The 26,184-nt window shown below is 46.6% G+C and overlaps 1 protein-coding gene across 2 annotated transcripts in view; it reads left to right on the forward strand.

Annotated features, from left to right (window-relative positions):
• Positions 1-26,184, forward strand: part of YBEY (ybeY metalloendoribonuclease) — a 180,649-nt gene that overhangs the window by 8,508 nt on the left and 145,957 nt on the right. For both annotated transcript variants that reach the window (XM_033944926.1, XM_033944927.1), the window contains exon 2: positions 20,203-20,441. In XM_033944926.1, coding sequence (XP_033800817.1) covers positions 20,203-20,441 — 239 coding nt within the window. The remainder of the gene's footprint in view (positions 1-20,202; positions 20,442-26,184) is intronic.

Here is a 26,184-nt window from a genome sequence, read left to right on the forward strand (position 1 = left end):
AGTTGTTGAGGTCACAGGATGCATGGCTGTATTTTTTGTAGTATTTGTTGAATTCGGGCCATTGTATGTTGGGGAATTGAGACCATATTCTATCTGCTGCAGTAGAATCTCTATCTATGGGGAGAATTGTGAATTCGTTAGGATGGGTAGAAGTGTCATTGAGGGTAGCTCTTGCATTGGTAATTTTATTTTGGAAGTGTTCTGCTAATAGAGTGGCTGAGGGGGGGTAGTATTGTTAGTGGTCAGGTAGGGTTTGGTGTCAGTTAGGGTTTTTAGAATTTGGAATAGTTTTTTGGTGTGTGTGCTTTTCTCTTGTCCTTTAATTGTGATTTGTATTGTTTGTTGATTTTTTTCCAGGCGGATTTTGTATGATCCGAGTTCGATTTTCTCCATTTTCTCTCTAGTCGTCTACATTGTCTTTTGAGTTGTAGCAGTTCGGAGTCGAACCATTTATCTTATCTCCTGCTGGGTCTGGATTTGGTTTGCAGTGGGGCTAAATCATCAAGGGTGTTGGAGCAAAGTCTTTCCCAATGTAAGATGAAATCCTCGGGGTTGTTTTCTAGAATAGTTTCATCTATTTTAGACCAGAATATGGAGGGTTCGATATGTTTGCGTGAGGTGTATGTTACTTTATTGAGTTTTGTTATAGTTTTTTTGTTGTTTTTGGTCCAGTTGATGTTGAAAGTGTAGGTGTAGTGGTCTGACCAGATGGATCTGGACCATATTCCGTTAGATGTATGAATTTCTGTTAAGGATGGTTGGTGGGTCATGAAGGCTGCAATATCAAGTTGGTGGCCTTTTTCATGAGTTGTTTGTGGATTTAGCATTTGGAAGAATAAGGCTTTGAGAAATGTGGTGAGTGTATGAGGAGATTCACATTTCCTGCACAGCTAAGTCCGTGTGAAGTTACCTTGTGCTGTATTTGACATCTATCAAGGTCTCTGTTTGGAAGGAAAGATCTAAACTTAAAAATGAAGTGGCCAGAAGTTATGGTAAAAGCAGATAGCGTAGCTGGTTTTAAGAAAGATTTGGACAAATTCCTGGAGGAAAAGTCCATAGTCTGTTATTAAGATATGGGGGATGTGTCTGTTTGCCCTGGATCGGTAGCATGGAATGTTGCTACTCTTTGGGTTTTGACCAGGTATTAGTGACCTGGATTGGCTACCATGAGAATGGGCTACTGGGCATGATGGACCATTGGTCTGACCCAGTAAGGCTATTCTTATGTTATGTTCTCATCTGTAGGGGCCTTTGTTTACACTTCTTATTTTAATGTATTTTTTTTCTGGGAACTTATCAGTGTTTTTTATAATGGGAACAAAAATGGAAGAGAATTAATGTGTGTGGAATGGGGGAGGGGGGTAACTAATTTCTTCAGCTAAATAATTCAATCCACCTCACCAGACATAGGAGAATTCACGCACCATTCACATACCCTCCAACCAAAAACGTCAAAAGAAAAAACCAGTTCGACAACCTCCTAGCCATTCGAGTTGCAACACTCGACCCCCAACTCTACAACCTATTGACCTCGACCACAGACTACAAAACCTTCAAAAAAGAAATAAAAACCCTTCTATTCAAAAAACACATAAAACTGAACTAACACAATCAGAACTGTCCCAAGCATCACCTGCAACTACTCCATATGTACTTCTGATGTCATGACAATTCAGACATAATTTATGTTATGTTATGGTAATAATGGTTACATATATGAGGTTCAATACAAGAAAATTTTCACTGCCTGTTTCTATTCTGACCATTTATTCCGTTTCATGGTCATTACAAAAAATATTTTTTTACATGGGGGTTGTCAAAAAATGATGGGCCCCGGGTGCCACATACCCTAGATACGCCACTGTGTCCTTGTTCAGGGCCAATGGGCGCCCTCAGAGCGCAAGTGGTCGATCAGTCGCCTGGAACTGCAGGCAATTTGGCTGGCCTTGCTCAACTTTGAGAGTCATCTCCGTCATTGAGCTGTCCATGTGTTCTCGGACAGTGCAATGGTGGTGACTTATGACAATCGTCAGGGGTGCACAAAGAATCCCTCTCTGAGAGTGGAGGCTCAGCTGCTCTTTTGGTGGGTGGAGAGATGCCTCGTGGCGCTGTCTGCAGTGCATATGACAAGAGTGGACAACATCTAAACAGACTTTCTCAGTCGTCAGACACTGAACCACAGAATGGTCACTCTCTCGAAGTCCAAATCGCAAATTACAGAGTCGCAAAATCAAGAGTATAGGAAGACCTATAACGGGTATCAGACCACCCAACAAACAAACTATGCTTGTCGGAAAAATTCCTCATTTACCCAACGGTGCCTCCACCTCCTGTTTTGTTCATTTTTTTAGGTCTTTTATAAAAAGATTTTTTTGTTACTTATTTACTATTGAAATTCTTATATATTGTACATATCTGATGTGAAAGAACTTTTACTTAGCTTTTTTGCATAACGTAGCAAAACAATCCCCAAACGCCAACGCGTTTCGATAATCTTTATCAAGACGACATGGGGAAGCTGAAATACCAAACACACACATAAACCATGTTAGGGACAGAGCTAAAAAACAATTCCCTTATCAATGCAATTTCACATTACTTACATTTATGCAGAACAAACGTCACATACCAACCACCGGCAAAAAGAAGAGCACGCCGAGGTTCGCCGACTCTGAGAATTAAATACCCCACCCAAAAGACGTCACTTCCGGGGAATTACTCAGCTGACCCACAAGGAATTCTAAAAGGGGCCATAACCTAAAACGAAACACCCGTTATCCGTGGCCAAAGCCACCTAAAAATCCGCTTGAGCTAGCCAGTCAGAAGTTTGATTTAACCCATTAGGGGCCATAGAATCTAATAGGAACATCCACCGGAGTTCACACCGATTAAGCCTCCGGGCAGTGTTCCCTCCCTCCCACCCTACAGAAATGCGGTCCAAAACCCGCCATTGTAGATCTTCTAACGTATGCCCACAATTGATCCAATGATGGACCAACGGAGACGATTCCGAGTGAGTGCGGACTCTGGACTTGTGCTCCGTTAGCCGGACCCGTATAGAGCGAGTGGTTCTGCCCACATACAATTTGGGGCAGGGGCATTGCAACACATATACCACATTCTCAGACCTGCAAGTGGTATTGTGTTTAGCCCTATACATAACCCCAGTGATGGGATGAGTCCAACATTCACCCGGAATAGTGTAAGCACACCATTGGCAAGAACCACAAGGGAGATGTTTCCCGCTAGTCAGGGGGGGCTCTCTCTTGTAATTTATAATGATTTAACATCTCCCCCAGGTTTCTTCTCCTGCGATACGAGCACAACGGTGCTGCATCCAGGTCAGGGATTAACAACTTAGGAATATGCCAATGTTGGGAATATGCCAAACATTGGCATATTCCTAAGTTGTTAATCATTTATAAATAAGTTAAATAGCACCGGTCCCATTACAGACCCCTGCTGCACTTCACTGTTTACTCTTCTCCATTGAGAAAAATGACCATTTAACCCTACCCTCTGTTTTCTATCCGATAACCAATTCCTAATCCACAACTGAACTTTGCCATCTATCAAATGACACTTTAATTTTCTCAGGAGCCTCTTGTGAGGAACTTTATATTCCCTTCAGACATGGAATTTCTATCCATAAGGATTCCATACTGCTATCTATGTCATGCAGAATATTTATTTGGTTTGATTCAATTCCCTCTTTAACATATAGCACAACCCCCCTCCAATTTAATCTACATTTCCGCTTTAACTTATAGCGCAAACCGTCCTCCCATGTGAATCAGGAAGTCCAGCTTCCTGCATTTGCTTCCTCTGGTTTGTGGGAGCAGGACCAGGTGTTGCGGTCCTTGAACATGCACAGAAGTTTATTGCGGCATCTGGAGATCACCAGAGTTACGCCTCTCTGACCACCTGTTTGTCTTGATGGGTCTTGCCCGCAGAGGGAAGCCAGCTACCATTTCCTGGTGGATTCGCATGGCTGCAACTTATGTGACGGTCGGAAAGAGGCCCCCCCTCGGGGTCTGCACGCCTTCAACCAGAGGGGTTTTCCTCTTGGGCAGAGTTGTCAGCTGTTTCTCTGAACGAGATTTGCAGGGCCTCTACCTGGTCCTCCTTGCATACATTTACCAGGTTTTACAGAATCAATGTGGCGGCCAAGCAGGATGCTGCTTATCCCAGGACAAGCAGGCAGCATATTCTTGACTGATGGGTGACGGCACCGATGGAGCCCCGGTACGGACAATTTTAGAGTGATTGCACTCTAAGAACTTGGAAAGTTCTAGCAGGCCGCACCGCGCGAGTGCCTTCCCGCCCGACGGAGGCGCGCGGTCCCCAGTTTCTTAGTTTCTGCGGAGCTAAGAAGACGCGTTTCTTTCAACGGCCGTTGAAAGAGTTTTTTGTAATCGCCCTTCCCGCTCGCGTAAACCCCTTTTGGAAATAAAGTTTTCTTTATTTCTCTTCTTTTCTTTAGTTAAAAAAAAAAAAAAAAAACTTTCGTTTTTTTCTTCATTTCTTTCGCTTCGCCCCGGCGGGGCCTGTTGCCATCATCGAGGCCTCGGCCTTCGATTTGGCAGAAGCCGTTTTCACTTTCATGCCCCCTCAACCCGGGTTTAAAAAGTGCCAGCGGTGCGCTCGACCAATTTCACTGACAGACCCGCACAACTGGTGTCTGCAGTGTCTTGGTCCTGACCATCGAGCGTCCACCTGCACCCGCTGTGCGACTTTAAAGAAGAGAACTCTAAAAAATTGCCAGATCCAACAGCGGTTGTTATTCGGCATCGAGATGTCTGATTCCACAACACCGACATCGGCCCCATCTCAGTCGGCACCTACTTCGTCGACACCGCGCGATACCGCGCCGGCGTCGCACCCTACAGGTAAGCCGGCTAAGAAGCCTTCCCCGTTGGAGCGTCCTCCGGTCTTAGTAGCAGCGAGTCCAGTCCTGCCGACCTCGAGGCGTCCACGGAAGCACTCCGCTCCTATTGAGGTGAGCCCCTCGACATCGGGGTCCTCATCCTCGGAGCGTAGAGCGGCACCACAGGTACCGCAGAAGAAAAAAGCGGTACCGGTGCCTTCGCTGGACGAGCGGATTGCTGCTGTCCTGCAAGTGCAACTTAAGGAGCAGTTGCAACAACTCCTTCCCGCACTTTTGACACCGAGCCTTCCAGTCCCGGTCCGGTCTGAGCCACCAGTACCGACAGTGGAGCGCCCTCTTATATCGGCATCCACTTTGTCGGTACCGGGTCACCCTGCCTCCTCGACTTTGATGCCAATCTTAGCACCGGAACCGAGAGCTCAACACCAGGCGGTGCAGACCTCGGTACCAACGCAGCAGGTCACGTCTCCTGGTACCGTATCTATGAGATCGGGTAAGTCGGCGCGCAAAACCCGACACCTGGAACCCTCCACGCCGGAGTCTCGAGATCGTGGCTCTCAGATTCGGGACCCTGATTTGTGGGGTGATTCTGAAGAGCCCTTTCTGTCTGAAGGTGAGTGTTCCTCTGATGAAGAGGATCAACTTGTTGTTGATCCCTCTTCTAAACATGATTCCACATCTTTTACTTCTTTCTTAAAAGAGATGTGTGAATCTCTTTCTATTCCCTTGGAGGCTGAGTCGAAGAAATCCAAGGCATTCCTTGATGCTCTGGACTTTGACCAGCCTCCAAGGGAATTTCTCAAACTCCCTCTCCATGACATCTTACGAGAGACTTTCTATAAAAATTTAGAGACTCCCCTGACTGTACCAGGAGCTCCTCGTAAATTGGACTCCTTATACAAGGTTATCCCTATTCCTGGTTTTGACAAACCTCAGCTCCCGCATGAGTCTCTTTTGGTAGAATCCACACTTAAGAAATCAGCGGGAGCTAGTGTGTATGCCTCAGTCCCTCCTGGCAGAGAAGGAAAAGCCATGGACAAATTTGGCAAACGTTTATATCAGAATGCCATGTTAGCCAATAGGTCAGAGAACTACGCTTTTCATTTTTCATTTTATTTAAAGCACCTCATTCAAAACATGGCTGCTTTTGAAAAGTACCTCCCTGACCGCAAGAAATCTGCATTTCATGCCTGTTCTTCCTCCCTTCTCCAGTTACGCAAGTTCCTAGTTCGGTCAATTTATGACACTTTTGAATTGACTTCTAGGGCCACGGCTATGTCTGTTGCCATGCGTCGGTTGGCATGGCTCAGAGTCTGAGAGCTCGATGTAAATCATCAGGACTGCCTAGCAAATGCTCCCTGCTTGGGTGATGAGCTCTTCGGAGAGTCCATGGATTCCATTATACAAAAGCTGTCTGCCCATGAGACTCGGTGGGATACTCTCCTGAAGACTAAGAAAAAGACTCCACCTGCTCGGCCTTTTCGCCAACAATCTGCCTACCAACGCCGCTATGCTGCCCGTCCCTTGCCACCGGCTACTCAACAGCCTAGACGTCAGCGTCAGCAACAGCGACAACCACCTCGGCCAGCCCAGCAGCAACAGGTGAAGCCTCCTCCACCACAAAAGTCTACCCAACCCTTTTGACGTGGTTCTCCAAAGCATAGCCAGTATTCCACCATCTGCCAATCTCCCTCGACCCATAGGAGGACATCTGTCTTGTTTCACCAGCCGTTGGGAGAACATCACATCGGATCAGTGGGTCCTCAACATCATCCGCCACGGCTACTCTCTCAACTTTCAGACACGTCCTGCACAAAGTCTGCCAAGAGAGTCTGCTTTGAACACCTCTCAGTCTTCTCTCCTTCTTCAGGAGGTTCAATCCCTCCTCCTCCTGAACGCCATAGAGGAAGTTCCTCTAGATCAGAAGGGGCAGGGATTCTACTCCCGTTATTTTCTGGTCCCCAAAAAAACAGGGGATCTCAGACCCATCCTAGATCTTCGCGATCTCAACAAATGCTTGGTCAAGGAGAAATTCAAGATGCTTTCTCTGGCAACTCTTTATCCTCTTCTTCATCAAAGCGACTGGCTATGCTCCCTCGATCTCAAAGAAGCATACACTCACATTCCGGTCAATCTGGCCTCCAGGCAGTACCTCCGCTTCATGATCAATCATTGTCATTACCAATACAAGGTGCTACCCTTCGGTCTTGCCTCCTCTCCAAGAGTGTTCACCAAATGTCTGATTGTGGTAGCCGCCTTTCTATGCTCTCACCACCTTCAAGTCTTTCCTTATCTGGACGATTGGTTAATCAAGGCCAATTCATCTCAAACAGTGCTCCTGGCCACCAACCAAACCATCCTGTTTCTACAGCTTCTGGGGTTCGAGATCAATCTACCCAAATCTCATCTCATTCCCACTCAGAGACTTCAATTCATTGGAGCGGTGCTGGACACAGTCCTCATGAGAGCATTCCTGCCGTCCAACCGTCTTCAAACGCTTCAATCTCTATGTCAGCAGGTGCTTCCACAACGTTCCATCTCTGCCAAGCAAATGATGATACTCTTGGGTCACATGGCCTCCACAGTTCATGTCACACCCCTCGCACGTCTTCACCTGCGCACTCCTCAATGGACCCTAGCTACCCAGTGGTCCCAAGCGACGGATCCTTGCTCACGACACATATCTGTGACATCATCTCTTCGTCAGTCTCTACAATGGTGGTTGATATCCTCAAATCTCTCCAGAGGTCTTCTGTTTCATCTACCTCCTCAACAACTTGTCATCACCACCGACGCCTCCCCTTATGCTTGGGGAGCTCATTTGAACGAATTCCAAACTCAAGGACTTTGGACAGCCCAGGAAATGAAACATCACATCAATTTCCTGGAACTCAGAGCGATGTTTTATGCCCTCAAGGCCTTCCAACATCTTCTCTTTCCTCAGGGCCTCCTGCTGTGCACAGACAATCAAGTTGCGATGTACTACATCAATAAGCAGGGTGGGACAGGCTCTCGCCTCTTGTGCCAGGAAGCCCAGAAGATTTGGGCTTGGGCCACAGATCACCAACTATTCCTGAAAGCTATCTACATTCAGGGAGAACAGAATTCCTTAGCGGACAAGCTCAGCAGAATTCTCCAACCTCACGAGTGGACACTCGATCCTTTAACGCTACAGTCCATCTTCGCTCAGTGGGGCACTCCTCAGATAGACCTCTTTGCAGCTCCTCACAATCACCAGCTGCCCCTCTTCTGCTCCAGACTCTCCTCTCCTCACCGTCTGGCAGCGGATGCATTTCTCTTCGATTGGTCCAATCTGTTCCTGTACGCTTTCCCTCCTCTGCCTCTCATGTTACGAACCTTGTTCAAGCTCAAGAGGGAACGAGCCACCATGATTCTGATTGCTCCACGGTGGCCCAGGCAACATTGGTTCTCTCTTCTACTTCAACTCAGTTCCAGGGAGCCTTTCCTTCTTCCACTGTTTCCTTCTCTGCTTACGCAACATCAGGAGACCCTTTTGCATCCCAACCTTCCGTCTCTGCACCTGACAGCTTGGTTTCTCTCGGGCTGACTTCTCATGATACTCTTTTGTCTCAGCCCGTTCGTTCCATTCTGGATGCCTCCAGGAAACCGGCCACTCTGCAATGTTACCATCAGAAGTGGACACGGTTTTCTTCCTGGTGTCTTCTTCATCATCATGATCCCACTTCCCTTGCAGTGGAGGCCTTATTGGATTATCTTCTTTCTTTGTCTGACTCTGGCCTCAAGTCTTTTTCCATCAGAGTCCACCTCAGTGCTATTGCTGCTTTTCATGAGCCAGTTCATGGAAAACTTCTCTCAGCTCATCCCTTGGTGTCCAGATTCATGCGGGGTCTTTTCAATGTGAAACCACCTCTCAAAGCCCCTCCGGTAATCTGGGTTCTCAATGTGGTTCTTTTCTCCTTAATGAAGCCTCCTTTTGAACCTTTGGCTACCGCTCCTTTCAAGTTTCTCACTTGGAAGGTACTTTTCCTTATTGCTCTTACCTCTGCCAGGAGGGTCAGTGAGCTACATGCACTAGTTGCGGATCCACCTTTTACAGTCTTTCATCATGACAAGGTGGTTCTGCGTACACATCCAAAGTTTCTCCCTAAGGTTGTCTCTGAATTCCATCTCAACCAATCCATTGTTTTGCCTGTCTTCTTTCCGAAACCTCACTCTCATTCTGGAGAACAGGCTCTGCATACTTTGGACTGTAAGCGGGCTCTAGCTTATTATTTAGAGCGTACTAAGCCCCACAGATCAGCTACCCAACTTTTTCTGTCCTTTGATCCGAATAAATTGGGACGTCCTGTTTCTAAATGTACGTTGTCTAATTGGCTGGCAGCGTGCATTTCTTTCTGTTATGCTCAGACCGGACTGACACTGGAAGGTTCTGTCACGGCCCATAGAGTTCGAGCTATGGCAGCATCTGTAGCTTTCCTCCGCTCCACGCCTATTGAAGAAATCTGCAAGGCTGCTACTTGGTCCTCAGTTCATACTTTTACATCTCATTATTGTCTGGATGCTTTCTCCAGATGGGATGGACACTTCGGCCAATCTGTTTTACAAAATTTGTTTTCCTAATGGCCAACCTTCCCACCATCCCTCTTTTTGTTAGCTTGGAGGTCACCCATCAGTCAAGAATATGCTGCCTGCTTGTCCTGGGATAAAGCACAGTTACTTACCATAACAAGTGTTATCCAGGGACAGCAGGCAGATATTCTTGCGTCCCACCCACCTCCCCGGGTTGGCTTCTTAGCTGGCTTATCCTAACTGGGGACCGCACGCCTCCATCGGGCGGGAAGGCACTCGCGCGTGCGCGGTGCGGCCTGCTAGAACTTTCTAAGTTCTTAGAGTGCAATCACTCTAAAATTGTCCGTACCGGGGCTCCATCGGTGCCGTCACCCATCAGTCAAGAATATCTGCCTGCTGTCCCTGGATAACACCTGTTACGGTAAGTAACTGTGCTTTTTGGTACCTCTGTGTTGGCAGTGGGCTCATCAGTCCCACCCTGAATTTTCGGGACTTCTCTGTTATGTCCCACTAGTCCTGGAATAAATTGGGATTGTACAAGAACGAAAGATTAGGTTCTTACCTCTGCTAATCTACTTTCTTGTAAATCCATACTTTATTCTGGGAACTTGCCCTATACTTGCTGATTTGCCGATTGTCTGCCTTTACAAATACTGGTAAGCTGCGTTTCTGTCCAGTTTTTATTAGAGTGCCATCAGAATTATGTTCCCTTGTTGCTGCTTTACATTTATAATTGTGAGCAGAATATACTTACTTGTCGAGCAGTGTCCCCGTACCCCTCTCTCTCTCTTGTTTTTATCCTCTACAGATGTTCCTGGTTGCTTTCAGAGTGATTGGTGAGCATGCTCAGAGAGGAGGTATGTAAGGGGTGGTGGGGAAGCCTCTGAAGTTTTGAGGCTTCCTACAGACCCTGGCGAGTGGAGGGAAATAACCCACTGGTCCCAGAATAAAGTGTGGATTTACAAGAAAGAAGATTAAAAGGTAGGGGGAACTTTGTGGGACATGCGTTGTTAAGAGATGTTTCATTTTGCAGCAAAGGATAATTATAACAATACATAGCAAAATTTGTACAATAATTAAGATATTAAAACATTAAATACATGATCTGCAGTAGGCGAATACCTTCCCAATAAAAGTTCTCTAACTGAGACATAAGTGTCTCATAGGAAATTTTGTGTAATCTGTCCATTTTTAAAAGTGATATGATTCACTTCTTTGGAGGTTGTCTTAAGTTGTTCAATGTAGGCATGGAGTTCTGAGAAATGTCTCGTTCCCCATGCCAAGAGTGAGTGGATGCACAGTATATGAAATAAAGTCTGAAATGTCCATAGAATCATTTGTTACCAGAGGTGTGGAATAGGTTGTCCCATTAATTGTGATGGAGAACAGAGGTTAATAACTACACCAGGTATTGTTCAGTAAATAACTTGAACTGTACGGCAAAACATTCTTAGGAAGGAGGTTGCCATGTATCTGGAGATCCAACGAACAGGAAACATTTTGTGGAAAGACCAGGTAAAAACAAAAATGTCCAGCTCCGAGGTAATATAATGTGTGTGTGAGTAAGTAAAGGAGTAGGAGAGCTTTGCAGTCAGGGAGCAGGAGGATGAATTAGTCCAACAGGAGCTGTCAGTTTCTTTAAAATGGTGATGTGTATACTTGGAATGAAATGGTGTCTGCACATACAGGGAGGGTTACACCATCTTAAAAGGAGTCCAAGTATCATCCAGTGACAGTACCCATGTGATGTGATCCAAAGGGTAGATAGAAAAAGAGAGAGAGGGAGAGAGAGACCATGTTGCCTGCAACATATTGAGTGTGGCAACATGTGACAATATTAATGTATTTCCTTGGTATAGGCACATTTTGACTTTAAATATTTCAATTATTCCTTAGCCTCTTCTAATTGTGCATTTACAGCTAAAAAGGAATTTGTAGCTTTAATAATTTGGGTTCAAAGCATGAATATAAGAATAACCTTACTGGGTCAGACCAAGCCCTGTAGCCCGTTCTCACGGTGGCCAATCCAGGTCACTAGTACCTGGCCAAAACCCAAAGAGTAGCAATATTCCATGCTACTGATCCTGGTCAAGCAGTGGCTTCCTCCATGTCTTTCTCAATAACGGACTTTTCCTCCGGGAACTTGTCCAAATCTTTCATAAAACCAGCTATGCTAGCCACTCTTACCACATCCTCTGGTAACGCATTCCAGAGCTTAACTATTCTCTGAGTGAAAAAAAATTCCTCCTATTGGTTTTAAGAGCACTTCCCTGTAACTTCATTGAGTGTCCCCTAGTCTTTGTAATTTTTGACGGAGTGAAAAATCGATCCACTTAGGATTTTGTAGACCAATCATATCTCTTCATCTAAGTCCTTCGACAAATGATGGCACTGAATGGCCAAGTCAGTATTTTCCTGTCTGATACTAATGAGTCCTCTAAATAGGCCTTGGATGAAAAGGCACTTTTGTTTATTTAGTTTATTTCTGAACTCCTGAGAATAATTAACCGTTTGTTTCTGAATATCGAACCATGTGTTTGTTGGAAAATCACCTTCATATGGACCTCCCTGTCTATCAAAATATTTCTGTACAATTGCTGTAAGTTCTTGAAAATCAAAAGCTTCCATATTTGAGGCTGCAGAAGTCTGCCTTGGTATGTGGACCTTGCTCATATATTTATATGACCTTCTAAATGACTTTGTTTGTGTGTAGCCTTTGAGCTTGAAATGCTCCCACTTATGGAGGAGGGAGACTTTATTAATAGGTAGAAAAATTCAGGTAAAGCATGTTGGGCAAGAGTCACCAGCATAAAGTACACACTTAGGCCCCCACTTTAAATGCAAAGGTTACTACCTGAAATTCACAGGCAGAAGTTTAGCAGGAAAAAATATAAGAAATTTGTTAGAAGAACAGAGTTGCCAGCTGCCAGTCTGAACTGGTCCTTCACCAGGGCAGAGACTGAAAGGAAATAGAATTAAAAGCACAAAGTTAAAAGAAAAAGTAAAGTTGTTAGTACAAATGTGGTGTGTCTTAATTGAGTGACTGTTTAACTTCGTGCCAAAACAGTTGGATTCTCTAGCTTTCTCTTCAGAGTAGCTCAAATATTAAACCAAATTTTCTTACATGTAACACACTCTGACAAGACTATAACAGCAAGTCATAAAATGCAAACCACCTTGAAGCAGGCACACATAAAAATCAAAGATTAATACAGAGCCTTTTGATAAGTAAAATCTCAAGTCACATGATGTGTTGAGCAGAGCAGGACGTATCTTGCTGGAGCTCCGGGGCCCTGAGATCCTTCCCCCTCGCCTAGCCTCACCTAGCGTCAGCTTTGGGTCCTTGGGCTCGGATCGGTGTATGGACAGGTTTGTCCAGCACGTTAGCCTGGCGATGAGTGGGAGGACCACCAGAAAGGAGAAAGAGAACCGCGGCCTTCTAAATCCGACTCCAAGATGGCGGAGTCAGGATCCGCGCTGCCCCTTTACATTAAGGCATTATCGGCATCTGTGGTCCGCGCGCTGGACTCGCGTTTTGAGCTCTGTTAGGGCAGCTTACCTCGCTAGAAGCCCTGCTCACTGAGACCACCCGGTGCACGGGAGAGCTCGAGACGCGGGTGACGCTGATGGAGGAAGTGCACACAACATCGGCAGCTGACCTTCTCTCCCTTAAAGACCAATTACAGCGCCAGGCAGAGAAGATCAAGGATCTGGAGAACCGATCGCAGTGAGATAATATTCGGCTAATCAGTCTGCCCGAGACGATGCCTGATTCCCGCCTTTTGTCTACCCTTGAATCCTGGCTCAATACTGAACTTCCCTTGCTGCCTGTAGTGGGGCCCTTGCATTTGGATCGGGCACACCGCTTGGGCAGGCGCTCGGAGGAACCGAGTTACTATCCTTAAAGTGCACAATTCCGCACACAAGGCTGAGCTGATGAGATCTTATAAACAGAAGCGCAACACCCTCACCTATGAGGGAACTCCGCTCCGGATATTTCAGGATTACTCGCCTGCTCTGCAAGAACGACAACGGCATTTCTCCAGAGTGTGTTCTGCACTCTTTGACCGCAAACAACGCTTTATGTTGCAATACCCGGCAAACTTGAAGATCTGGACGAGTACCGGGTGGAAGAGTTACCCTACGTAGAAGACGCTCAGGCCTTTTTGGATGCACTGCTTGCTGAGCTTGGTCCCTCTTCTGCACCCTGATTCTGTTGACTGAGGGTGATTTTGACTCTTGGGGTGTCTCTATTTGGGGCCTGGTTGTTGGCTCTTTTGCCTGTAGTGTGCCTGTTACCTATTTCATTGGGACTGCTGTCCCTGAATTTGCTGTTTGTTCATTCAGTTAGAGTGATTGTTGGGGTTTGGAGTGTTTGGGGATTTGTATGACTGGCTGTGGATGGTTGGGCATGGGTATCTCTTCAGAGGACAGTGGGTTCCTGCTCGAGCACCATCTATTCCTCTGACTTGGGATTTGACTGGTGGATGGAGTTTCAGGGATACAGGTTAGGGTACAGTATGTATGTGGTTTGGTCTTGGGGGGGTGACAGTCTGAGAGGGTTGGGGGGTAGTTCTTGGTTCGGTTTTATGGTAGCTTATTGTAGACTTTTGAAGCCAAGTATCTCTGATCCCTACTTTTCTTGGGGTGATTTATTACTTTTGAGAGCTGGTTGATCTTGAGGGTGTGTGAGTGATGTGGTTGGTTGGGTTCGTGAGTGTGTGGGGTTTTCTGCTTTGGGTCTGGTTGAGGTTGGGGAATACTGGGTGGGGTGGGGGGGTCTGGGGCCCTGCCCACATCTGATCATGATTTCCTTTCTCGGTCCCGCTTCTGTGGGACGGGGTATGAGTTTGTTGTGGGGAGTATGGGGGGAATGGTTTGGGGGGGTACTTGGGAAGGGAAGGGTTGGTCCTCCTCTCACTGATTTTTTTGGTATAATTTCTGGGGTTCCGGGTATTTGTTGTTCTGCTTACTCTCTATGGGGATTCTGGGACTCCTTTTGTGTTTTCTCTTTATTTGGGATACTCCTTTAAAACATTTTTGGAGAGACGGCTTCTTGGCCCTCTCCCCCTTCCTACTTAGTGTTGTGAATCTTCTTGGGATAGATGGTCCTGGGGGAGGCTGGGCTCCTGGGGTCTTGATGTTGTGGTATATTTTGCTTCTTGGCTACTTTCTTTTCTTTCTCTGGCAGACATAAGTTCACCATTTAGGCTAACCTCTTGGAATGTTGGGGGCATCATGTCATCGATTAAGCGGTCTAAAATCTTGGCAGCTCTCCAGCATCAACATTCTGATATCGCTTGTTTACAAGAAACTCATCTAATGGATCAGGAACACCTTAAGTTACGTCGCTCGTGGGTAGGTGAGGTTTATTTTGCATCCTCCCCCGGGCGTCATGTGATAAATCACTGGAAGGTCGTCATTTACTTTTGCGTATATTGTTAGGAGACAGGAGTAATTTGTTGCAGGTGGTTTACGGGCCTAACTCATCTTTATCCTCTTTTCTGCGGGACTTGGTTGCCCTCCATGCCTGGTATTCTGGTGACCCTTTGCTGCTGGTGGGTGACTTTAATTTGGTTAGTTATCCCGACTCTGATAAGTCGGGTGCCTTGTCTTCTTCGTTGGAGGCTCGGTGTCGTCTCCTTGCTGATTTTTGTGACACTCTATCCGTGGTTGACCCTTGGCGCCTTTTACATCCTGAGGTTCGGGACTATACTCATCTCTCTTTTGCTCATAATACTTGGTCTCAGATCGACTGTGTCTTTGGGCCTGTTTCCATCTATGTCCTCGGCAGAGATTGGCCCTTTGAGTATCTCTGATCACACTCCAATATGGATTGATATACACTTCGATCCAGCTTATACGTGTTCTCCTTCCTGGCGTTTTCCTTTTTACTTGGCCCAGGATGTTGAGTTTCAAACCTTTTGGGGGACCCAATGGGAAGATTATATACATCATAATGCGCAGCATCAGGAGGATCCTATTTTGTTTTGGGAAGCTGCCAAGTCCGTGCTCCAGGGTCATATTATTTCTTTTCTTTGTGCCAGACATAAACATATCAATCATAGCATCATTACTTTGGAGCGCGCCCTTGGTGTTGCTAAGCGCACCTTTTATTCTGCCCCTTCTCCTGCAGTTCGGGAGCAATATCTGTCCACTCAGGCTACACTTAACTCTTTGCTTCATTCTCGTTCTCAGAAGTGGGCGGCTTATCATAAACATCGTTTTCATAGGTTTGGTAATCAACTGGGGCGATTGTTGGCGCATTTTATGGATGCTAAGACGGACCATAAACTGATACTGATGCTTAGGATGCCTGGGGGGGGGGAGTCAGATGACTAAAACGGCGCAGGTGGCAGCGACTCTTTCTGACTTCTTTTCTCGACTCTATGCTGCACCCGATGAGGTTCCGGAGGAGCTTATTTCAGACTGTATACAATCGTCTGGGATGCCGCGTCTTGCTGAGGAAGTGGTGACTCATCTTAATGATTCCTTTCAGGCGCTGGAATTGCAGACGGCCATTAAGTCTCTTTGTACGGGTAAGGCCCTTGGCCCTGATGGCTTTTCGGGTGAGTTTTACCGTGTTCTTTCCCCCCATCTCTGTGGTCCCTTGCTCGAATACTATAATACAGCTATAACTAGGGGTTCCTTTCCTCGTTATGCTAATGAGGCCCTCGTCACATTGTTGCTGAAGCCGGGCAAGGTGGCTGATGACCCAGGTTCTTATCACCCGATTTCTTTACTCAATGTTGATTTAAAACTGTTTTCCTGTATGCTGGCTAATCGTCTTGCTCCACATTTCCCATCCGTTATTCATGAGGACCAGATGGGCTTTGTCCGGGGTCAGCAATCGGTCAGAAATGTGCGTAAGGTCCTCTTCGCGTTGGCACATTGTCAGGATCTTGGAATTGCTACATTGTTTATTAGTCTGGATGCCTCCAAAGCTTTTGATAGTGTTAATTGGTCCTTTTTGTTTTGTACGCTTGAGTATGTGGGGCTGGGGGGGCTTTATTTTCAGGCGGTGCGTTCTTTATATTCTAATCCACGGGCATCCTTGCTAGTAAATAGCACTCATACGGATTCCTTTCCCATTTTTCGGGGCACTCGCCAGGGATGTCCTCTTTCTCCACTGCTCTTTTTGGAACCGTTGCTCTGTACTTTACGCCTTTTTGATGAGGTGCGAGGCCTCCGGGTTGCGGGGGAGTCTTTGAAAACATTGGCTTTTGCGGACGATATGTTTCTGATCCTCACAGATCCTGAGGTTTCCTTGCCGCTTGTGTTGGATCTCATTTCTGAATTTGGCTTTCATTCCGGCCTCTCTTTGAATTTAGACAAGTCAATGGCCTTGCCCTCCTGTAGGGCGGTTCGTACTGCTTCCTCTGAGGTGGGCGGAGTCCGAGTTAAAATACTTAGGGGTCCGTATCCCTCTTGGTCTTTCCTGATTATACTCTCTGAATGTGGACCCTTTATTTTCAGCATTTGGGAATAGGCTGCAGTTATGGAGGGGTCTTCTGCTTTCATTGTTGGGCCGGGTGAGTCTCTATAATATGCTTATTGTTCTGCAGTGGTTGTACGTCTTTCAGGTTCTTCCTCTCCCCATGATGAAAAATGGCTTGAGCGTATGGTTCAATACTTTCTCTGGACTGGACGACGTGCTTGTATTACCTATCAGAGAGCGGCCTCCCCTTGGTATAAGGGAGGATTGGGGTTGTTAAATCTTCATTTCTTGACGATTGCTTGTGGAATGCGTCATATTAATGATCTCCACATTTACTAATACTTCCTTAGAACTCTCTTGTTTTACTACTTCTCACTTTAGTGCCTTTCTTCACTCTGCTTTACTTTCTAAATGGGGCCTTGTTACACTGCCCACTACGGCGGGTCTGGCACTGGGTTTGCAAATTTCATTCACTCAGCCCCATTATCTCTCCCTTTTTACCACTATGCCTTAATGCAAACTTTCCACCTGGGATAGATAATGCTAGTTTTGTGCGCTGGGAAGCAAAGGGGATTGGCTATTTGTTTCACCTAGTTGATGATGAAGGTCGGATAAAATATTTTGACCAGCTATGTGAGGAATTTGCTCTTCCTCCTACAGTTGGCTTTGCCTATCTGCAGATCCACCATAATATCTCCTCTCTGACTTGTAATCATCTTTCGACTTCCAGTAGGGAGTTATTATCTACAGCATTTACATTTGGCTCTCAACAGCCGGTACCCTTAAAATTTCACCATTTGAAAGACGAGTCCCCCTTGCTTGACTATATTAGATTACGGGATGCTTGGGCTCATGATTTAAATGTAGAATTGTCTGAGGATGTAATATTGAATGCTATAAAAAAAATTACCGATTTATGGCAAATATACTGTATTTTGGGAACAACATTACAAATTGGTTCTCCGATTGTATATATCTCCTCGGCGAGCTCATTTGGCGGGGCTTCGTCCAACTGCAGCTTGCCAGCGCTGTAACGCCCCTGAAGCTGATTTAGGCCACATGTTCTGGACTTGTCCTTCAGTGCAAGCCTTTTGGGACTCTATTTTTCTCTTTGTGGACAGCATCTGGAACATTGCTGTACAGCGCTCAGCTTTAGTGCTGTTTGGTGCCTACCCACACTTCCATCCACGTCGACCTGAGGCGGCAGCATTCCAACGTTGGACTTTGACGGCAATAAAGTGTAACTTGCTTAAGTGGATGGAGGTGGAGGCTCCTGACTATTCACTTTGGCAATGTCGCCTAATAACGCTCCTCTCCTGGGAGTGCAGAGGAGTGCAAGATATTTCTTCTTTACCTGGACAGGCCTTCCAACCCTGGACGGGCCTTGGGAACCCTTTTGGACCACCATGACACCAGCGGCACATAGCCGCCTCTTGAATTGTTAGCCTAGTTAACTAGGTAACTCCGCTTTGTTTAGTGTCTTTTTGTCTATGATTACTTTGTTTTCTTTGTATGGAGTGCCTCTTGCGGTATAAGTGTGAGGGGGGTGGGGTGGGTTGGGTTGCTTATGGATGAATTCCTGAGCTGATCTTGTTACGTTTTGTATCTCTGTTTTTGGTTGTTTTGTTGTGCTCAATAAAAATATATTTAACAATAAGTAAAATCTCACAAAGTATAAAACCCACAATACACAGGTATTCCCAGAACTTTTCACAGTTCTTCAACCGCCGGTCCACGGACTGGTGCCGGTCCGCAAAAAAATGTTGCCGGTCCGCAAAGGATTCGGGTCCCCGCCGCAGCAAAAGGTGCCGGCGTCAGCTGACGTGCAACTTCCTGTTGCCGTCACTATGCCGGCACTCCTGCCTTCCACCTCCTACTCCTGCCGCGTATGACTCCGCACCCCCCGACAAGCAGGGGCAGCTCTGTGTGCTTTTAACTTCGGCACACAGCTGCCCCAAGCAGTATTTTAGCCGCGGTTTCATGACGCAGCCTCGGGGCCTTTGGTAGGCCGGCCCACATCGCATCATCGAAGCGGGCCGGCCTACCAAAGGCCCCGAGGCTGCCTCATGAACCCGCATCTAAAATACTGCTTAGGGGCAGCTGTGGGACGAGAATTACTGTTGGATAAGGGGAGGAGGAAAGGGAGAAGGGGTACTCCTGGGGAAGGGGCTACTGCTGACAGGGGAAAAGGGAAGGGACAAGAATTACTGTTGGATAAGGGGAGGAGGAAAGGGAGAAGGGGTACTCCTGGACAAGGGAGGGGAAGGGGCTACTGCTGACAGGGGAGAAAGGGAAGGGAAGAGAATTACTGTTGGATAAGGGGAGAAAGAAAGGGAGAAGGTACTGCTGGACAGGGGAGGAGGAACATTGGAAGGAAACAGCTGGCAGGGAGATTAGAGGAGGGGAAGGAGTCAGGATAGAATGGAGAGATCAGATGAGGGAAAGGGGAGAGAGAAGAATGACAAAGTAGAAAGATTGATGCTGGGAAGGGGGGTCAGATGAAAAATAAGGAAAGAGGGACAAAGATGCTAGATCTGGTGTAGGAGAGAGGGGCATAGAAAGAACGCAGATACCATATGGAAGGGGGAGGGGTAGAGGGCAGACAGTGGATGGAAGAGGCAGATGCTGGATTGAAGAGACAGAGGGCAGACGCTGGATGGAAGAGAGTGAAAAGATGATGAAAGCAGAAACCAGAGATGACAAAAGGTAGAAAAAAATAATTTTATTTCTATCTTGTGATTAGAATATATCAGATTTAAAATATGTATCCTGCTAGAGCTGATGTTAGACATAACTGGGGAGAGCAAAGCCCAGGCAGTGCGTCTTTAGCTTTCAGCTGGCTTAGGGCTTTCTCTGACCAGGAGGCAGTTGCCCTAGTTCCACTCCCCTAACACCATTCCTGCCATGTGTGACTGTGGTATTCTGTTAGCATGATATTTGTGTAGCATTCTGTAATAATTTGGCTTATTCTGTTTTCTTGATAGTAGAAGGGATATATGTGATGGGGAGGGGAGACGGGGGTTTTGTTGATCCTTGCCCTGTATTATTTATATTTATAAAATGACAATTGTACAGAATATTGTTTCTTTTTATACTTTAATAAAATATGTTCAATATAAAATCATAACTATTTGAGGCTTCTGCGGATGGGATCAGATGGTTAATGGGACTGAGCTCGCGAGGATAGGGCGGCAATGGGGTTTTTAAAAATTTCAGTCTTATTAGTTTGCCGGTCCACGAAATAATTATTTTATTTCCGTCGGTCCATAGGTGTAAAAAGGTTGAAGAACACTGTCATAGAGCTATGTTTTATTTTCTGCTGTAGGCTATATTGATGACCTGTATTCTGCTGAAATGACTCTAGTTCTTCGGAATCTGCAGACTGTGATCCCTCTCAGGCGAGCTCTCCTTCGCAGAAATATAGAGGCACTGCGCCAAATTCTAGGAGTGAAGCGATACGACTTAGGAGTTATCTGTATGGACAATAAGAAAATTCAGCTTATTAATTTTCGGTACAAGAAAAAGGACTACCCAACAGATGTGCTTTCTTTTCCCTATCAAGAGGTAACATGGTGCTTTCAATGACCAGTCATTAGTCAAGACACCGGTAATAGAAATAATATTTCTAGTGCAATGTGTCTAGTTCTAGTAGTCATGAACGCTAGGGTTATGTCCCTGAGCCTGCAAGTTGATTGCAGAAGGATGTCACACATCTTTCAACTCCACCTCCTTCCCAGTGGGCTGACTCCATGCTCTCTTAGTTTTTCTTTCTGTAAGCAAGTTAATAAGGTGTTTTTCTGATCTGCTCTGAAGTTTTATTATTTTTCGGGTTTTGTTTTTTGAATCCGAATTTCGAGGCTTGGTGCTCAGAGGTTCCCTTTAATCTTAGACCTCTGCCTGGTAGAAGAGGCAGACTCGCTCAGCTGAAATCTGCAGCTAGCAGGATTAACATTCAAGGATATCTATCCAGCCAGCCTTCTTTTAATATTTTTGGAGCTCAAGGATCCATTCCGCTAGTAGTTGCTTGCATCACTAATTTATCAGGAGCTTGAGCGCAAGCTGTATTGTCCCATGTTCGTCCATCTGGGCTTATTGGGTGCCAATTATGTTTTTTTCACACACACACACACACACACACCCTCCCCCATTACAGTGGGAGGATTAGAGGGAGTTGAGGCTCAGTCTGACATTTGGTCTGACTAGCAGTCAGAAGACCACACATTGTGGATTTATTTTGAGGCACAGGATCATCTCTAGTATCTATACTGCCTAGATGCAATAGGACTTACGGGAAGAGTAAGAAACTGGATACAGGGTTTCCTAACAAAGAGATCATACCGTGTGATTAGTGGTGGGACATATTCAAACTCCTGGAGAAACCCCTCGGGAGTACCACAGGGTTCACCACTATCACCTACACTATTCAACATTTACATCTCATCCCTAGGACACTTACGTCAAAAGCTAAACTTAAACTATTACATATATGCAGATGACATTTCCATTTTAATCCCAGTGAACAGCATAACAAACGAAACCTCAGAATACATTTCTCATATTATGACCGAAATAGAACACTGGACAATCAACTTCAAACTGAAACTAAACACAGAAAAAACAAAAGTCTTCCTTGCAAGCGCAACGGACAAAATTACCAAAACAACGTTACATATAAAAGATCACGACTACCCGATTACTAAAACAATAAAAATATTGGGAGTCACATTAAACACATTTGACAATGGTTGAACACACAAATTTAGTGGTAAAAAAGTGTTTCCTGACATTATGGAAATTAAAGACCATCAAAAAATACAGTGGTACCTCGGTTTACGAGTGCACCGGTTTGCGAGTGTTTTACAAGACGAGCAAAACATTCGCAAAATCAGCGCCTCGTAAACCGAGCATGCCTCGATTTGCGAGTGCCCCCCCGCGAACCGGCACCCTCCCCCCCCCCCCCCCGCCGCCATCGGGCACCCCACTCTCGAGAGAACGTGAACTCTCAGGCCTTGAGCATGCGCACATGCTCAAGGCCCAGCACAGGAGGCAGATCTTCAGGCACCGGCACCAACACACAGGACATGCTGATGCCGGTGCCTGTGTGGAGGCTACACTGAAGTAAGAAGAGGGTTCGGGTGGGTTGGGGGACCTCAGGTTACGGCGGGGGGGTGCCCGATGGCAGCGGGGGGGGGGCCTTTGGGGGGAACAATGCCGGTTCTCATGGGGGGGGCAGCGCTTCTGGCCTCAGGGGGGGTGGAGGGTGGGAACCTATCAAAGCGAGTTTCCATTATTTCCTATGGGGAAACTCGCTTTGATAAACGAGCATTTTGGATTACGAGCATGCTCCTGGAACGGATTATGCTCGTAATCCAAGGTACCACTGTACTTCGACCCATTATCATTTAGATTACTAGTACAATCACTAGTACTTTTTACACTGGATTATTGCAATATCATTTATATGGGTATACCCCAAAAAACAGTGAGGAAACTTAGAATTATCCAGAACATAGCAGTCCGCTTGATATTTGGATTGAAAAAAAGCGACCACGTCAGCCCCTACTACAGACTGCTGCACTGGCTGCCAGTCAAGGCACGAATAATATTCAAGTTCTCTTGCATATGCTTCAAGCTAGTCTGAGGACTAGCTCCTACATATTTACTATCTCACTTCATATTATACAGTCCTATAAGACAAACCAGAAACTGCAATCTGTTTGCATATCCAAGCATTACCGGCTGTAAATACAAAACCTTTCTGGATAGAACTTTTATGTACCAAGCAAACAAACAACAACACTGGTTAGACAACTACATTAATGGAGCTAGACTGACCTACGTCGCTTTTAGAAAAGTCATAAAAACTGCCTTATTCGACAGATATATCACCTAAACATAAACTACTCCAAACACTAATTCCAATTTTTTCCTAATATGTCCCCTCTGAAAATTCTTAACAAATTGTATTCTGTAATTCGCTACTTTTTTCTAAAAGGGCCCCTCTGAAATTCTAAACAAACTGTATATTGTAATTCACTGCAATTTTAAGATTCTGCTTACTGTAATTTCACTGACTATCGGCATATTGTAATTCGCTGATAGTCAAGCTCTCTTCGATGTGAACCGCCTAGAAAATTCTTAACAAATTGTATTCTGTAATTTGTTACTTTTTTTCTTAAAAAGGCCCCTTTGAAATTCTAAACAAACTGTATATTGTAATTCGCTGCAATTTTAAAATTCTGCATACTGTAATTTCACTGACTATCTGCATATTGTAACTCGCTGATTGTCCAGCTCTCTTCGATGTGAACCGCCTAGAAGTCGCACAATTGTGGCGGTATACAAGAATAAAGTTATTATTATTATTAGCTGCAGTTCTGAGCTGAAGGAGGCAGGCACCTCATGGCACAGTGAGTAAGGCTATTGCAGCCTATGGGGAAAATCAGGAATCTGAATTTTGCTGTTTTGGGAGGTTCTGAGGCTAGGTATAGGGTCCCCCCCCCCCCCCTCCCTGGAAACCTGTTTTTTGAATTCTTTTCACTTTTAGTTTGGTTTCCCCAGCACCAAAATTGCTGCCATGGCAGCCATCTTAGATTTCCTGATTTTATTTTAAAAGTCTCTATCTACCTGAAAACCCCTCAATTTTGCTTAAAATCAACAGGGATGGACTTCTGGGACCTTTCTACCCCTTTATCATGCCAAGTTAGCGATGGATGGTCGGCTGTGGAGTCGGAAACAATTTTGGGTACTTGGAGTCGGAGTCGTGGGTACCAGAAACTGAGGAGTCAGAGTCGAAGGATTTATCTACCAACTCCACAGCCCTGTGAAGAACATTCATGTTCCGTATGCTGTGGGGCATGCGATGGGGGGGGGGATGGAAGGACGGAAGCCTTGTGTTCAGCCATCCCTAAGGCCTCTAGGCCTGGGGATCCACAAGGGGCTCATTTTTCAAGGAAGAGATTCCTGCCAGAGCCTTAAGATAGTGAGTTGGTGAAGTGCAGACCCGCAGTTGCCGCAGAGCCCAAGAAGAGACAAAACTGAATCCCTGCAAGGTTCTTTTGGACATTCAGGACAGGGCTTTACTCCAAATTTTATAAGTCTGTTGTGGAATGCCTATTTAAACTTTCGGGTCCTCCCATATCTTCTGGAGGCGTGTCAGGGGTGAATAAGGGCTTCTCCCTCAGAGTAATCTTCTGCCTGAGTCAGACCCAGCCCAGAACCAAAAATCTGATCAGAGAAGGACTAGGAGGATTGGGTCTGAATCAATACCTTTGTTGTCCCAGGTAGCTGCTTCTCTTCTGGAAGATTTTTGTTCTCAGTCTGAGACCAGTGATCAAGAGGCAGTGGTAGCTTTTGACCAAGGGGAGGATCCTACTGCCTGTTCAAGATCACATTGCTCCTAAGCATTATTATCCCAGGACAAGCAGGCAGGTATTCTCACTAGTGGGTGATGTCATCCGACAGAGCCCCGATACGGATGTCTCACAAGCATGTCTTGCTTGAAGAAATTCAGAAGTTTCGAGATGCCCGCACCGCGCATGCGCCAGTGCCTTCCCGCCCGATGGTCCGGGCGTGTCTCCTCAGTTCTTTTTCTTCCGCGGAGCTGAGAAGTTTACTTCAATTCTGCGCCAATTGAACCCGTTTTTTCGCCTTCTGCATCGCCGTGGTTAGAGTTCTTTTGCTCTTGCCGTGCGTTTGTTTCTTTCTTTGATTTCTTTTTAAGAAAAAAAAATTTTCTTCCGACACCAGGTCGGCCGCGTGGCGTGGGCCCCGCGCCTTCGACCTTGCGGCGGAGCTTTTCCGGCCTATGTCCCGGCCGATCAACGGTTTTAAAAAGTGTAGCAAATGCCAGCACGCGATTTCGCTCACGGACCCACATCGACGCTGCCTGCAGTGTCTGGGTCCGGACCACTTTCCGAAATCGTGCCAGCCTTGCTCCACTCTCACAGCGCGAGCGTTTAAATGCCGCTGTTTTTTGTGGGAGTCGATGTTCAAGATGGAAGCTGTGTTGGATCCTTCGGCTTCGACATCGACTGGTGCTTCGACTCCGTCTGCGAAGCCCTCTGCCTCCCCTGCTGCTTCGGGCCTTCTGAAACTGGCATCGTTTACACCAGTTTCGGCCTCGACCTTGGCGCCGGTGCCTTCCTCCGTCTCCTCGGAACAGGTACCGACCCCTACAGTTCCACCAGTGGTGCTCAAAGTGCCGAAGGCTGGCAAGCAAAAGCACTCGGCACCGAAAGAGCGCGGAGACCATGCGGAAGGGCCCCCTTTTGGTGCGGATCCCTCCATATCGGCTTCGTTGCGGTCCATTTTGGAGGCTCAATTTGTGGAACTCATGACCACCATGGGACCCCGGCTGATTGCCACGATCCAGGGTGACCTCCCAGTTCCGATTCCGAGGAGCGGGCCGCCCCCTCCTCCTCCTCCGCTACGCACGACCTCGTTGCTCGGCGAGGAGGAGCGGCGGTCGGTGGCCGGTCCCTCGAGGAAGGCCTCATTTAGTGACATGCCTCCCTTGGAGCCGATTCCCTCGAGGAAGGCCTCCCTTAGTGACTTGCCTCCCTTGGAGCCTATTACCCCTCCCCATGACACAGTGTGGCATCCATCCTCGGGGCTTCCCAGTCCTGGGCATAGCAAGAAACAGGACGAGTTCTTCCAAACCCCCTATCAAGCCTGGGCGGCGTCTCGGGTGGCGTCGAATCTTCCGCCTCTCCGATCTACAGCCTCGAGTCCTATCTGCTCTTTGGAGGCTTCTGGGGATCAGTATTCTCACCGGCGGTCTCGATCCCCCTCCAGGCATCGAGAGGGGCATCGATCCAGGCACTCTTCGAGGCATTCCTCTCGGCACTCGACCGTCTCTCCTCATAAGAAATTGCCTCGTATGGGGTACTCTGCTTCGGCTGTGTCTCCTCCTCCGGGTCCGGAGTTCGAAGACCCCGATGTTTTTCACTCACCCTGTTGTTCGCAGGCCTCTGTAGAGCCCGAGGCCTCGTCTTCTTCCAGTCCTTTTCGGCGACTGGTGCTGGCGGACCAACTGTCTTTCCTCGTTTCTAAGACAAATGGCGGATGACCTGGACATTACCCTCGATTCTGGTTCTCGATACTCCAAGGAGTACCTCGATACCATGCACTTGCCTCATCCCCCAGCCGAGTCCCTGCGCCTGCCTCTGCATAAGCTCCTCGACCAGACCTTCATGAGATGTTTTGAGTCTCCTTACTCTATCCCTGCGGTCCCTGGAAAATTGGATGCTCGGGATCGCACGGTGCATCATAAGGGCTTCGAGGGTCCTCAACTTTCGCACCAGTC

This window comes from Geotrypetes seraphini, chromosome 5, assembly GCF_902459505.1.
Source record: "Geotrypetes seraphini chromosome 5, aGeoSer1.1, whole genome shotgun sequence".
NCBI classification, from domain to species: Eukaryota; Metazoa; Chordata; class Amphibia; order Gymnophiona; family Dermophiidae; genus Geotrypetes; species Geotrypetes seraphini.